General features: G+C 42.2%; 1 protein-coding gene across 1 annotated transcript in view; it reads right to left on the bottom strand.

Moving 5' to 3' along the window:
- Positions 1–14226, bottom strand: part of LOC140453953 (dynein axonemal heavy chain 8-like) — a 1210036-nt gene that overhangs the window by 696230 nt on the left and 499580 nt on the right. The window contains exon 25 of the mRNA XM_072548830.1: positions 6066–6166. Coding sequence (XP_072404931.1) covers positions 6066–6166 — 101 coding nt within the window. The remainder of the gene's footprint in view (positions 1–6065; positions 6167–14226) is intronic.

The raw sequence follows: 14226 nt of genomic DNA, 5'->3' as shown, positions 1-14226 counted from the left end.
AAAATTGGTTTTCTCCCAACTTCAAACTTTAAGTTGTGGACTCAAGCTATCCTTGAACTACTTTTCCATTTCCTGTTTCCTCAGTACTATTTCCACCGTATCATTATTGTAGGAATCCATGTTCACTTTTGGATTTCTCTTTCTTTTTTAAATACTTACAGAAGTTCTTTCTGTCCATTATGATACTACTCGATAGTTTACCCTCATTGCTTACTTTCTCCCTTTTTTGTCATCTTTTGTTGGATTTTAAAACTTTCCCAATTCTCTGCTTTGTCACTAATTTTTTGCCACATTGTATGCATTTCTCTTTCAATTTGATATACAGCCATAGAGTCATAGAGTTATACAGCATGGAAACAGACTGTTCGGTCCAACTCACTCATGTCGACCAGATATTCTAAGCTGATCAAGTCCTATTAGCCAGCATTTGACCCATATCCCTCTAACCCTTTTCTACTCATGTACCTATCTAGATGTCTTTTAAATATTGTAATTGTGCCCGCCTCCCTCACATTCTCCGGCAGCTTGTTTCAGGTACACACAACCCTCCGTGTGAAAAAGTTGCCCTTTAAGTCCCATTTAAATCTTTCCCCTCTCACTATAAAATTATGCCCTCCCGTTTTGAACTCTGTATCCTGGGGAAAAAGACTTTACCTATTCACCCAATCTATACCCATCATGATTTTATAAACCTCTTATAAGGTCATCCCTCAGCTCCTATGCCACAAGGTCAGAAGTCCCAGCCTAATCAGCCTCTCCTTATATCTCAAACCAGTCTCTGTACCATCCTTAAAAATCTTTTTTGCACCCTTTCCAGTTTAATAACATCCTTCCTATAGCAGGCCGACCAGAGTTGTATGCAGTGCTCAAAATGTGGCCTCACCAATGTCTTGTACTGTCCCAATTGCTGTAATCAAGGCTCTGACCAATGTGCCAAATGCCCTTTTCATTTCCAAATCCACCTGTGACGCCAGTTTCAAAGAGCTATGTACCCGCATCTCTCAGCCTCTCTGTTCAAGAAAACTCCGCAGGGTCCTAACATGAATATGTAAGTCCTGCCTGGTTTGTCTTACCAAAATAAAACACCATGCGTTCATCTAAATTAAACTCCAGTGACCCAGTTGATCAAGATCCCGTTGTACATTTAGATAATGTTCTTCACCGTCCACTATAACCACTAATATTGGTGTCATCCACAAATTTACTAACTTTGCCTCCTTTACTCTCATTCAAATTGTTTATATATGTGATGAACAACAGTGGACCCAGCACTGATCCTTGTGACACACCAGTAATCACAGATCTCCAATCCGAACAACCTCTGCCACCACCCTCTGTCTCATACCATCAAGCAAATTTTGTATTCAATTGGCTAGCTCTCCTTGGGTCCCATATTATCTAACCTGATTAACCAGTCTACCATACGGAATCTTGTTGAAGGACTTGACAAAGTCCACTTGGACAACATCTGCTATTCTGCCTTCATCTATCTTCTTGGTCATCTCTTCAAAAAACTCAGTCAAGTTTGTGAGACATGATTTCCCATGTAGAAAGTCACGGTGACTATGCCTAATAGCTCCTTGCCTTTTCCAATGCGTGTAGAACCTGTCTTTTAGAATCCCCTCCACTGATGCCATCGGTCTATAGTTCCCTGGCTTTTCCTTGCAGCTTTTCTTAAATAATAGCATAACATAGCCATCCAGAAGTCTTCCGCCACCTCAGCTGTGGCTGTTGATGGTACAAAAATGCCTGCCAGGGCTCCTTAATTTCTTCCCAAGCTTCCCACAATGTCCTGGGATACTCTTGATTAGGTCTCAGGGATTTTTAAGACCGTTAGCACCTCTTCTTCTGTAATTTGGACTCTTTTCAAGACATAACTGTTTATTTGTCCACATTCCCTAGCTTCCATGTTATTTTCCACAGTAAATACTAATGTGAAATACTCATTTAGGATCTCACCCATTTCCCATGGTTCCACACATAGAAGGCCTCAATGATCTTTAAGGGGCCCTATTCTCTCCTTAGTTATTGTTTTGCCCTTAATATACTTGTACATCCTCTCTTTGGATTTTCCTTAACTTTATCTGCCAAAGCTATCTCATGTCCCCTTTTTGCCCTCATGATTTTCCTCTTAAGTGTACTCCTATACCTCCTATTCTCCTCAAGGGATTCAATTGATCTATTACTGATACATGCCTCCTTCTTTTTCATGACCAGATTCTCATTAGCTCAAGTCATCCACTGTTCCCTAGCCCTGCCAGTCTTGCCCTTCACACGAGCAGGAACATGCTATCCCTGAACTCTCAGTATCTCACTTTTGAAAGCCTCCCACTTGCCAATGTCTCTTTTCTCCTGCCCTAAAACAAATTTTGAAAGTTCCTGTCTAAGACTATCAAAATTGGCCTTATCCCAATTTAGAACTCCATGACCAGGCCTATCCTTTCCCATTACTATTTTAAAACTAATACAATTATGGTCACTGGTCCCAAAGTGCTTCTCCACTAACACCTCAGTCACTTGCCCTGCCCTATTTCTCAAGAACAGGTTGAGTTTTGCTCCTTCGCTGGTAGGGTCATCTACATATTGATTGACAACTTTTTTCTTGAACACATGTAATAAATTCCTCCCATCCAAACCCATAACACTTTGGTAGTCCTAATCTATCTTTGGGAAATTAAAATCCCCTATTAGAACCCTATTATTCTCATAGCTATCTGTAATAATTGCTGGATATTTGCTCTTCAATTTCCTGTTGACTACTGGGGAGCCTATAATAATTACTACCAAGTGATCACCTCCTCTTATTTCTAAGTTCCACCCATTTGGCTTCACTGGATGATCCCACAGGAATATCCCCTAAGTACTGCTATGATGTTTTCCCTCATCAAAAACTCCACTTTCCTCCCTCCTTTCTTACCTCCCTTTCCATCCTTCCTATAGCATCTATACCCCAGAACATTGACCTATTGGACTGGTCCCTCCCTCAGCCATGTTAATGTAATAGCTATTATATCTCAGTACCATATTTCCATCCATGCCCTGAGTTCTTCTGCCTTACTTGTCAGGCCTCTTGCTTTGAAATAGATGTAATTTAATGCATCAGTTTCCCTCGTTCTCTGCAATCCTTTTGCCTTACTTATTTATTTTACTTGCTCTTTTAATTTCTGTACCAGCCTCAATCTTCTTTCTTGTCTCAAAACTGCTTTGGATCCCACCCTTAAGGACTAGTTTAAACCCTTCCAATAGCTCTAGCAAATCTTCCCAACAGGATATTGGTCCCTTTACAGATCAGGTACAACCCAGCCATCTTGCACAGGTCACTTCTGCCCAGAAGAGATCCCAATGACCCAAAAAATCCAAATTCTTGCCTCCTGTACCAATTTACCATAAGACCATAAGACATAGGAGTGGAAGTAAGGCCATTCGGCCCATCGAGTCCACTCCGCCATTCAATCATGGCTGATGCGCATTTCAGCTCCACTTGCCAGCGTTCTCCCCGTAGCCCTTAATTCCTCTAGACAACAAGAACCTATCAATCTCGGCCTTGAAGACATTTAGCGTCCCGGCTTCCACTGCACTCCGTGGCAATGAATTCCACAGGCCCACCACTCTCTGGCTGAAGAAATGTCTCCGCATTTCCGTTCTGAAATGACCCCCTCTAATTCTAAGGCTGTGTCCACGGGTCCTAGTCTCCTCGCCTAACAGAAACAATTTTCTAACATCCACCTTTTCAAAGCCATGTATTATTTTGTACGTCTCTATTAGATCTCCCCTTAATCTTCTAAACTCCAACGAATACAACCCCAGTATCCTCAGCCGTTCCTCATATGCTAGACCTGTCATTCCAGGGATCATCCGTGTGAATCTCCGCTGGACACGTTCCAGTGCCAGTATGTCCTTCCTGAGGTGTGGGGACCAAAACTGGACACAGTACTCCAAATGGGGCCTAACCAGAGCTTTATAAAGTCTTAGTAGTACATCTCTGCTTTTATATTCCAACCCTCTTGAGATAAGAGACAACATTGCATTCGCTTTCTTAATCACAGACTCAACCTGCATGTTTACCTTTAGAGAATCCTCGACTAGCACTCCCAGATCCCTTTGTGCTTTGGCTTTATTAAGTTTCTCACCATTTAGAAAGTAGTCCATTCCTATATTCTTTTTGCCAAAGTGCAAGACCTCGCACTTGCTCACGTTAAATTCCATCAGCCATTTCCTGGACCACTCTCCCAACCTGTCTAGATCCTTCTGTAGCCTCCCCACTTCCTCAGTACTACCTGCCTGTCTACCTAACTTTGTATCATCGGCAAACTTCGCTAGAATGCCCCCGGTTCCCTCATCCAAATCATTAATATATAATGCGAACAGCTGTGGCCCCAGCACCGAACCCTGCGGGACACCGCTCGTCACCGGCTGCCATTCTGAAAAAGAACCTTTTATCCCAACTCTCTGCCTTCTGTTAGATAGCCAATCCTCAATCCATCCCAGCAGCTCACCTCGAACACCATGGGCCCTCACCTTGCTCAGCAGTCTCCCGTGTGGCACCTTATCAAAGGCCTTTTGAAAGTCCAGATAGACCACATCCACTGGGTTCCCCTGGTCTAACCTACTTGTTACCTCTTCAAAAAATTCCAACAGGTTTGTCAGGCATGACCTCCCTTTACTAAATCCATGTTGACTTGTTCTAATCAGACTCTGCTCTTCCAAGAATTTAGAAACCTCATCCTTAATGATGGATTCTAGAATTTTACCAAAAACCGAGGTTAAGCTGATTGGCCTATAATTTTCCATCTTTTGCCTTGATCCTTTCTTGAACAAGGGGGTTACTACAGCCATCTTCCAATCGTCCGGGACCTTTCCTGACTCCAGTGACTCTTGAAAGATCTCAACCAATGCCTCTGCTATTTCCTCAGCAACCTCTCTCAGAACTCTAGGGTGTATCCCATCGGGGCCAGGAGATTTATCAATTTTAAGACTTTTTAACTTTTCTAGCACTATCTCTTTCGTAATGGCAACCATACTCAACTCAGCCCCGTGACACCCTTTAATTTTTGGGATATTACTCCTGTCTTCCACTGTGAAAACTGACGCAAAGTACTTGTTAAGTTCTCCTGCTATTTCCTTATCTCCCATCACTAGGCTCCCTGCATCAGTTTGAAGTGGCCCAATGTCTACTTTTGCCTGTCGTTTGTTTCTTATGTACTGAAAGAAACTTTTACTATTATTTCTAATATTACTGGCTAGCCTACCTTCATACTTGATCCTCTCATTTCTTATTACACTCTTTGTTATCCTCTGTTTGCTTTTGTATCCTTCCCAATCTTCTGATTTCCCACTGTTCTTAGCCACTTTATAGGATCTCTCTTTTTCTTTAATACATTTCCTGACTTCCTTTGTCAGCCAAGGTTGTCTAATCCCTCCCCGGTTAATCTTTCTTTTCTTGGGAATGAACCTCTGTACAGTGTCCTCAATTATACCTACAAACTCCTGCCATTTTTGCTCTAGTGTCTTCCCGGTTAGCCTCTGCTTCCAGTCTATTTTAGTCAGTTCCTCTCTCATGCCCTCATAATTACCTTTATTCAACTGTAACACCATTACATCAGATTTCGCCTTCTCCCTTTCAAACTCCAGACTGAACTCTACCATATTATGGTCGCTACTTCCTAAGGGTTCCCTTACTTTAAGATCTTTTATAGAGTCTGGTTCATTGCAAAGCACTAGGTCCAGAATAGCCTGCTCTCTTGTGGGCTCCATGACTAGCTGTTTGATTTTATTCACATTAAAAGCTGTTTTAAAATCTTTTTTTTAAGGAATTTGTCTTGACTGATCTCATTTAATCCAGTGATATGTGATTCCTGTTGCCTGCCCTCAGCAGATCTGAGTCTGATTTGGTTCATCAATAGCACATTTGGCAGATTTCCACTACCGTGGAAATATCTCACGCACACCTGCACTTTCCCAAATGTTTCACCACAGTGAAGTTCTATTGGAGAAGAGTGATTTTGGAAAATTATTCCTATACCCAAAAAATAAAATTTGAAAACAATTAATCAGAAAACACTTACTTGAAGATTCTTCTTTTCAGTATATCTAATGACAGTGATGTTGATTTCACTAATGCATCAATGAAATGATGGCTAAAATATGCATAAAGCTCTTTAACATCCTGAAACACAGAAAATAAAGACATTACAAACAAGTTCCAGGAGATCGATTGTTATTGACAAAACGACCATTGACTATATTGACTCATAGAAATTTAAAGCCCACTCCAGGGTCACTTAACTCATTAGTGAGGTTTCAGCCGTCAAAGACCCATTCATCCTAAATGAGGGATTGAGATGATTTTGAAAGGACAGGGTGGTCAGTGATTAGAAGATAGAAAGGGCATCCACAGAATTGGAGGCTGCAATCACTTAGGCAATCAGGAAACAGGTAGGAAGAACAGTCAGTGTTTGAATCTAATGGGTCTTGTGGGGTTGTGATGGTGGAGAGACAAAACAATGCAGCAAACTTTTGGGTGGTAACAGAGTCTAGGGAGGAAACAAGTGATAGTATGATGAAAAGACACAACCTGACACTGTTTCTGTTTTGATAAATGTTGCCAAGACTTTGCATTTCGCTTTTGCAACATTTTCTGCATCCTCATCTCTCTTCTGGCATTCAATTCTATTTTTTAGATTCAGGATCAAGACTTCTGAATGATAGTTTCTGGTGGAACCAAGCGGTGCAGCAGTGATGGTATCAGTAATGACAATTTCTAATAATTGGGAAAAGGCAATGATATTTAAGACAAAGATATTTACCTGTGCTCGACTGACTGAGGAGAAATTGACTCCTGCAGATGAAGTGGTGCACTTGATTCACATCACATTTACTTGTTTTGCAACTCATTTTAAATAATTGCCCTCTTGATCTTGATCTCTTACAAACATGAACACTTTCTCCCTACCTACTTTATCCAGTTCCCCCATGAATTTGAAAATTACTATCAGATCTTAGTTTTTTTTATTCAGGAAGAACTGTCTCTAATGAAGTTTCTTATCCTCAGAATTATTCTTGAAAATTTCTTCTGCACACTTTCCAATATATTCACATCATTCCTATAGTGTGGCACTAGAACTGTATACAATATCCTAGCTGAATAATATCCATACATATTTAAATATTCTCCTACATTGGCTACACCTCTGCAGTAAAAGGTAGTACAGAATATCTTATACTACCCTGTGGCAACATTATTTTACCTCTAACTCTCAAACTCTTATTGCCTCTTAATTATCAGTTTGATATCCCAGTACACGATGAGTAGAAACTTCTTCCAATAAAATCTTGAGAACACTAAAGCCATTGCCTTTGTGGCCATCACTAAGGAGATGTTGGGGAAGCTGAAAGATCTGAAGTGGATAAATCACCAAGACACGATGGACTACAGTGCAGGATATGAAGGAGATAGCCGAAGAGAATGTGGAGGCATTGCTGGTGAACTTTCAAGAATCACTGGAATCAGGTAAGGTCTCAATGGCTAATGTAACAATCCTGTCTAAAAAGGGAGGGAAATAGAAGAGAAGAAACTGTAGGCCAGTTAGCCTGACTTCGGCTGTTGGTAAGATTTTACAGTCCATATGAAAGATGAGATTGTGGAGTACTTGGAAGTGCATTGTAAAATAGAGCTTAGCAGTATGCCTTCAACAAAGGGAGGTCATGGCTGAGAAAACTGTTAGATTCTTTGAGGAGACAATGTGCAAGTAAACAAAGGAAAGTGTATGGTTGTGATTTAATTTAAATTTCCATAAGGCTTTGACAAGGTGCCACACAAGAGACTGCTAAATATGATTTGAGCCCATGGACTTAGGGGCAAGATACTGGCACAGGTAGAGGATTGGCTTACAGGCAGAAAGCAGACAGTGAGGATAAAGAGGTCTTTTTCAGGATAGCAGTCAGTGACTGCTGGAGTTTTGCAGAGGTTCCTGTTGGGATGAAAACTATTCACTTTATATATTAACAATCTGGACAAAGGAAATAAGGGCATTGTTGCATTTGAGGGAAATCAGAATTGTACATAGTATTCCAAAAGTGGCCTAACCAATGTCCTGTATAGCCACAACATGATGTCCCAACTCCTATATTCAATGCCATGACCAATAAAGATAAGGATACTAAATGCCTTCTTCATTACCCTATCTATCTAAGACTCCACTTTCAAGGAGCTATTAAACTACACTCCAAGGTCTCTTTTTTCAGCAACACTCCCCAGGATATTAAAATTAAGGTGCATAAATCCTGCCCTGATTTTCCTTTCCAAAATGTAGCAACTCACATTTATCTAAATTAAACTCCATCTGCCACTCCTTGACTATTTGGCCCATCTGAACAAGATCTCATTTTACTCTGAAATATCCTTCTTTGCTGTCCACTACATTTCCAATTTTGGTGTCATCTGCAAACTTACTAACTACACCTCCTATGTTCACATCCAAATCGTTGTTTGAATGATGAAAAGCAGTGGATCCAGCACTGATCCTTGTGGCACGCCTAACGTGCTATCGTAAGGACAGATTGACTGGTAGAGGGGATGGGGTGGCCCTGTTAGTAAGGAATGATATTCAGTCCCTTGCGCGGGGTGATCTAGAATCAGGGGATGTAGAGTCAGTATGGATAGAGCTGAGAAATTCTAAGGGTAGAAAGACCCTAATGGGAGTTATCTACAGGCCTCCAAACAGTAGCCTGGATGTAGTATGTAAGTTGAATAAGGAGCTGAAATTGGCCTGTTGCAAAGATATTACTACAGTTGTTATGGGGGATTTCAACATGCAGGTAGACTGGAGAATCAAGATGGCACTGGACCCCAAGAAAGGGAGTTTGTGGAGTGCCTCCGAGATGGATTCTTAGAACAGCTTGTGCTGGAGCCTACCAGGGAGAAAGCAATTCTGGAACTGGTGTTGTGCAACGAACCGGATTTGATCAGGGACCTCAAAGTAAAGGAGCCATTAGGAGGTAGTGACCACATTACAATAAGCTTTAATCTGCAGTTTGAAAGGGAGAGAGTAGAATCGGAAGTGACAATATTTCAGTTGAACAAGGGGAACTATGGAGCTATGAGGGAGGAGCTGGCCAAAGTTCAATGGTGCAATACCCTAGCAGGGATGGCAGTGGAACAACAATGGCAGGTATTTCTGGGTATAATGCAGAAGATGCAGGATCAGTTCATTCCAAAAAGAAAGAAAGATCCTAAGGGGAGGCAGGGGTGGCCGTGGCTGATGAGGGAAGTTATGGACCATATAAAAGACAAAAGGGAAAAAGTATAACATAGCAAAGATGAATGGGAAATCAGAAGACTGGGAAGCTTTTAAAGAACAACAGAGGATAACTAAAAAGGTAATACGCAAAGAAAAAATAAGTATGAAGGTAAACTGGCCAAAAATATAAAGGAGGATAGTAAAGGCTTTTTTAGGTATGTGAAAAGAAAAAAAAAAATGGTTTAGACTAAAATTGGGCCCTTGAAGACAGAAATGGGTGAATTTGTTACGGGGAACAAAGAAATGGCAGAAGAGTTGAATTGGTACTTTAGATCTGTCTTCACTGGGGAAGACACTAGCAATCTCACAATCTCCTCTAATCTAAAAAGAATGTTGTGAGAGCCCTTCTTATGCCCGAAACGTCGATTCTCCTGCTTCTCAGATGCTGCCTGGCCTGATGTGTTTTTCCAGCACCACATTTTTCAACTCTGGTACTCCAGCATCTGCAGTTCTCACTTTCTCCAAGATAAGGTAACTAGTTTATTTCTTAACCCCTTTTTTTAGTAGTCACTTCGGGAGTCAGAATATGGAGCTGGAGTTGGATAAACTTCGGATCATTCGGGAGGCAGAGGGGGTTATTGACAGGACTTACAGAGAAGTAGTCACTCCCTAGATTAAAGAAAAAGACAGTTGGGTGACTGTTAGGGGACAGAAAGGGAACCGGCAGGCAGTGCAGGGATCCCCTGTGGCCTTTCCCCTCAACAATAAGTAACAAGCCTGGCCAGGTGTTAGATTTGGAAGTAGGTGAGCACTTTGGAGACAGCGATCACAATTCTGTCAGGTTTACTTTAGTGAAGGAAAGGGACAGGTGTACTCCACTGAGCGAGAGTTACAGCTGGGGGAAGGGAAATTATGATGCAATTAGGAAAGATTTAGGAAGCGGAGAATGGGGAAGGAAATACAGGGGATTAGCACATTAAATATGTGGAGCTTATTCAAGGAAATGCTCCTGTGTGTCCTAGATAAGTATGTACCTGTCAGGCAGGGAGGAAGATATAGAACATGTGAGCCATGGTTTACTAAGGAAGTGGAATCCCTGGTCAAGAAGAAGAAGGCTTATGTTCGGACAAAATGTGATAACTCAGTTAGGGCGCTTGAGGGTTACAAGGAAGTCAGGAAAGACCTAAAAAGAGAGCTCAGAAGAGCCAGGAGGAGACATGAGAAGTTGTTGGCGGATAGGATCAGGGTTAACACTAAGGTTTTCCATTCATATGTTAGAAATAAAAGAATGACGAGAGTTAAATTAGGGCCAATCAAGGATAATAGTGGGAAAGTCTGTGAGAAGATTTGTAGCTCGGGTGCTCGTTGTCGTGGTTCTGTTCGCCGAGCTGGGAATTTGTGTTGCAGACGTTTCGTCCCCTGTTTAGGTGACATCCTCAGTGCTTGGGAGCCTCCTGTGAAGTGCTTCTGTGATCTTTCCTCCGGCATTTGTAGTGGTTTGAATCTGCCGCTTCCGGTTGTCAGTTCCAGTTGTCCGCTGCAGTGGTTGGTATATTGGGTCCAGGTCAATGTGCTTATTGATTGAATCTGTGGATGAGTGCTATGCCTCATATACTGACCACTGCAGCGGACAGCTGGAACTGACAACCGGAAGCGGCAGATTCAAACCACTACAAATGCTGGAGGATGATCACAGAAGTGCTTCACAGGAGGCTCCCAAGCACAGAGGATGTCACCTAGACAGGGGACGAAACGTCTGCAACACAAATTCCCAGCTCGTCGAACAGAACCACAACAATAATAGTGGGAAGTTGTATGTGGAGTCAGAGGAGATAGGGGAAGAACTAAATAAATATTTTTCGACAGTGTTCACTATAGAAAATGAAAATGTTGGCGAGGAAGATACAGAGATACTTGCATCTAGACTAGAAGAGATTGAGGTTCACAAGGAAGAGGTATTAGAAATACTGCAGAGTGTGAAAATAGACAAGTCCCCCGGGCCGGATTGGATCTATCCTAGGATCCTCTGGGAAGCAACGGAAGAGATTGCTGAGCCTTTGACATTGATCTTCAAATCATCATTGTCTACAGGAATAGTACTTGAGGACTGGAGGATAGCAAATGTGGTTCCCTCATTCAAAAAGGGTTGTAGAGACAACCTTGGTAATTACAGACCAGTGAGTCTCACTTCAGTTGTTGGTAAAGTGTTGGAAAAGGTTATGAGAGATAGGATTTATAATCATCTAGAAAGGAATAATCTGATCAGGGACAGTCAGCATAGTTTTGTGAAGGGTAGGTCGTGCCGAACGAATCTTATTGACTTTTTTGACAAAGTGACCAAACAGGTAGATGAGAGTAAACTGGTTGATGTGGTGTGTATGGATTTCAACAAGGCGTTCAATAAGGTTCCTCACAGTAGTCTATTATACTAAATGCGGAGGAATGGGATTGTGGGAGACATAGCAGTTTGGATCAGTAATTGGCTTGCTAAAAGAAAACAGAGGGTTGTAGTTGATGGAACATGTTCATCTTGATGTCCATTTACTAGTAGTGTACCGCAAGGGTCGGTGTTGGGTCCACTGCTGTTCGCCATTTTTATAAATGACCTGGATGAGGGCTTAGAAGGGTGGGTTAGTAAATTTGCGGACGACACTAAGGTCAGTGGAGTTGTGGATAGTGACGAAGGATGTAGTAGGTTACAGAGAGACATAGATAGGATGCAGAGCTGGGCTGAGAGGTGGCAAATAGAGTTTAATGTGGACAAGTGTGAGGTGATACACTTTGGACGGAGTAATCGGAATGCAAACTACTAGACTAATGGTAAGATTCTTGGGAGTGCAGATGACCAGAGAGATCTTGGTGTCCATGTACACAGATCCCTGAAAGTTGCCACCCAGATTGACAGGGTCGTTAAGAAGGCATACGGTGTTTTGGCCTTTATTAATAGAGGGATTGAGTCCCGGAACCATGAGGTTATGCTACAGCTGTATAAAACTCTGGTGTGGCCGCACTTGGAGTACTGTGTACAATTCTGGTCACCGCATTATAAGGATGTGGAAGCTTTGGAAAGGGTGCAGAGGAGATTTACTAGGATATTGCCTGGTATGGAATGAATGTCTTACGAGAAAAGGCAGAGGGCCTTGAGGCTGTTCTTGTTAGAGAGAAGAAGGTTGAGAGGTGACTTAATAGAGACATACAAGATAATCATAGGGTTAGATATGGGTGGTCAGGGAGAGCCTTTTTCCAAGTATGGGAAGAGCAAACATGAGGGGACACAACTTTAAAGTGAGGGGAGATAGGTATAAGACAGATGTCAGAGGTAGTTTCTTTACTCAGAGAGTAGTAAGGGTATGGAATGCTTTGCCTGCAACGGTAATAGATTCGCCAAGTTTAAGTGCATTTAAGTCATCATTGGACAGGCATATGGACGTACATGGAATAGTGTAGGTGGGATGGGCTTCAGATTAGTATGACAGGGCGGCGCAACACCGAGGGCCGAAGGACCTGTACTGCGCTGTAATGTAATTTTCTATGTAATAGTAGCTGAAGGGAATTTATATTAGACAGGAAATGGTGTTGGAGAAACTATTAGGTCTGAAGGCTGATAAGTCCCCAGGACCTGATGGTCTGCATCCCAGGATACTGAAGGAGGTGGGTCTAGAAATCATGGATGCATTGGTGATCATTTTCCAATGTTCTATCGATTCAGGATCAGTTCCTGTGGATTGGAGGGTGGCTAATGTTGTCCCACCTTTTAAGAAAGGAGGGAGAGAGAAAAGAGAGAATTATTGACCAGTTAGTCTGACCTCAGTGGTGGGAAAAATGCTGGAGTCAATTATAAAGGACGAAATTACAACACATCTGGATAACAGTAACAGGATAGGTCAGAGTCAGCATGGATTTATGAAGGGGAAATCATGCTTGACTAATCTTCTGGAGTTTTTTGAGGATGTAACTCTGAAGATGGACAAGGGAGATCTAGTGGATGTAAAATACTGACATGGATTGAAAATTGGTTGGCTGACAGGAAACAAAGAGTAGTGATAAACGGCTCCCTTTTGCCGCAGGGATCAGTGCTGGGACTGCAGCTTTTTACAATGTACATTAATGATATAGATGAAGGTATTAAAAGTAATATTTGCACATTTGCTGATGACACAAAGCTGGGTGGCAGGGTGAAATGTGAGGAGGGTGTTAGGAGAATACAAGGTGACCTGGACAGGCTAGGTGAGTGGACGGATGCATGGCAGATGCAGTTTAATGTGGATAAACGTGTGGTTATCCACTTTGGTGGCAAGAACAGGAAGGCAGATTACTACCTAAATGGAGTCAAGTTAGGTAAGGGGCCAGTACAATGAGATCTAGGTGGTCTTGTCCATCAGTCAATGAAAGCAAGCATGCAGGTACAGCAGGCAGTGAAGAAAGCTAATAGCATGCTGGCCTTCGTAACAAGAGGAGTTGAGTATAGAAGCAAAGAAGTCCTTCTGCAGCTGTACAGGGCCCTGGTGAGACTGCACTTGGAATATTGTGCGCAGTTTTGGTCTCCAAATTTGAGGAAAGACATTCTGGCTATTGAGGGAGTGCAGTGTAGGTTCACGAGGTCAATTCCCAGAATGGCGGGACTATCTTACGCTGAAAGATTGGAGCGACTGGGCTTGTATATGCTTGAGTTTAGAAGGCTGAGAGGGGATCTGATTGAGACGTATAAGATTATTAAAGGATTGGATACTCTGGAGGCAGGAAGCATGTTTTTGCTGATGAGTGAGTCCCGAACCAGAGGACACAGTTTAAAAATAAGGGGTAGGCCACTTAGAACAGAGTTGAGAAGAAACTTCTTCACCCAGAGAGTGGTGGGTATCTGGAATGCTCTGCCCCAGAAGGCTGTGGAGGTCAAGTCTCTGGATACTTTCAAGAAAGAGTTAGATAGAGCTCTTAAGGATAGTGGAATCAAGGGTTATGGGGATAAGGCAGGAACAGGATACTGATT

This window comes from Chiloscyllium punctatum, chromosome 3, assembly GCF_047496795.1.
Source record: "Chiloscyllium punctatum isolate Juve2018m chromosome 3, sChiPun1.3, whole genome shotgun sequence".
Lineage (NCBI taxonomy): Eukaryota > Metazoa > Chordata > Chondrichthyes > Orectolobiformes > Hemiscylliidae > Chiloscyllium > Chiloscyllium punctatum.
Note: the sequence above shows the minus strand (reverse complement) of the source record. Positions and strands in the feature narration are given on the sequence as shown.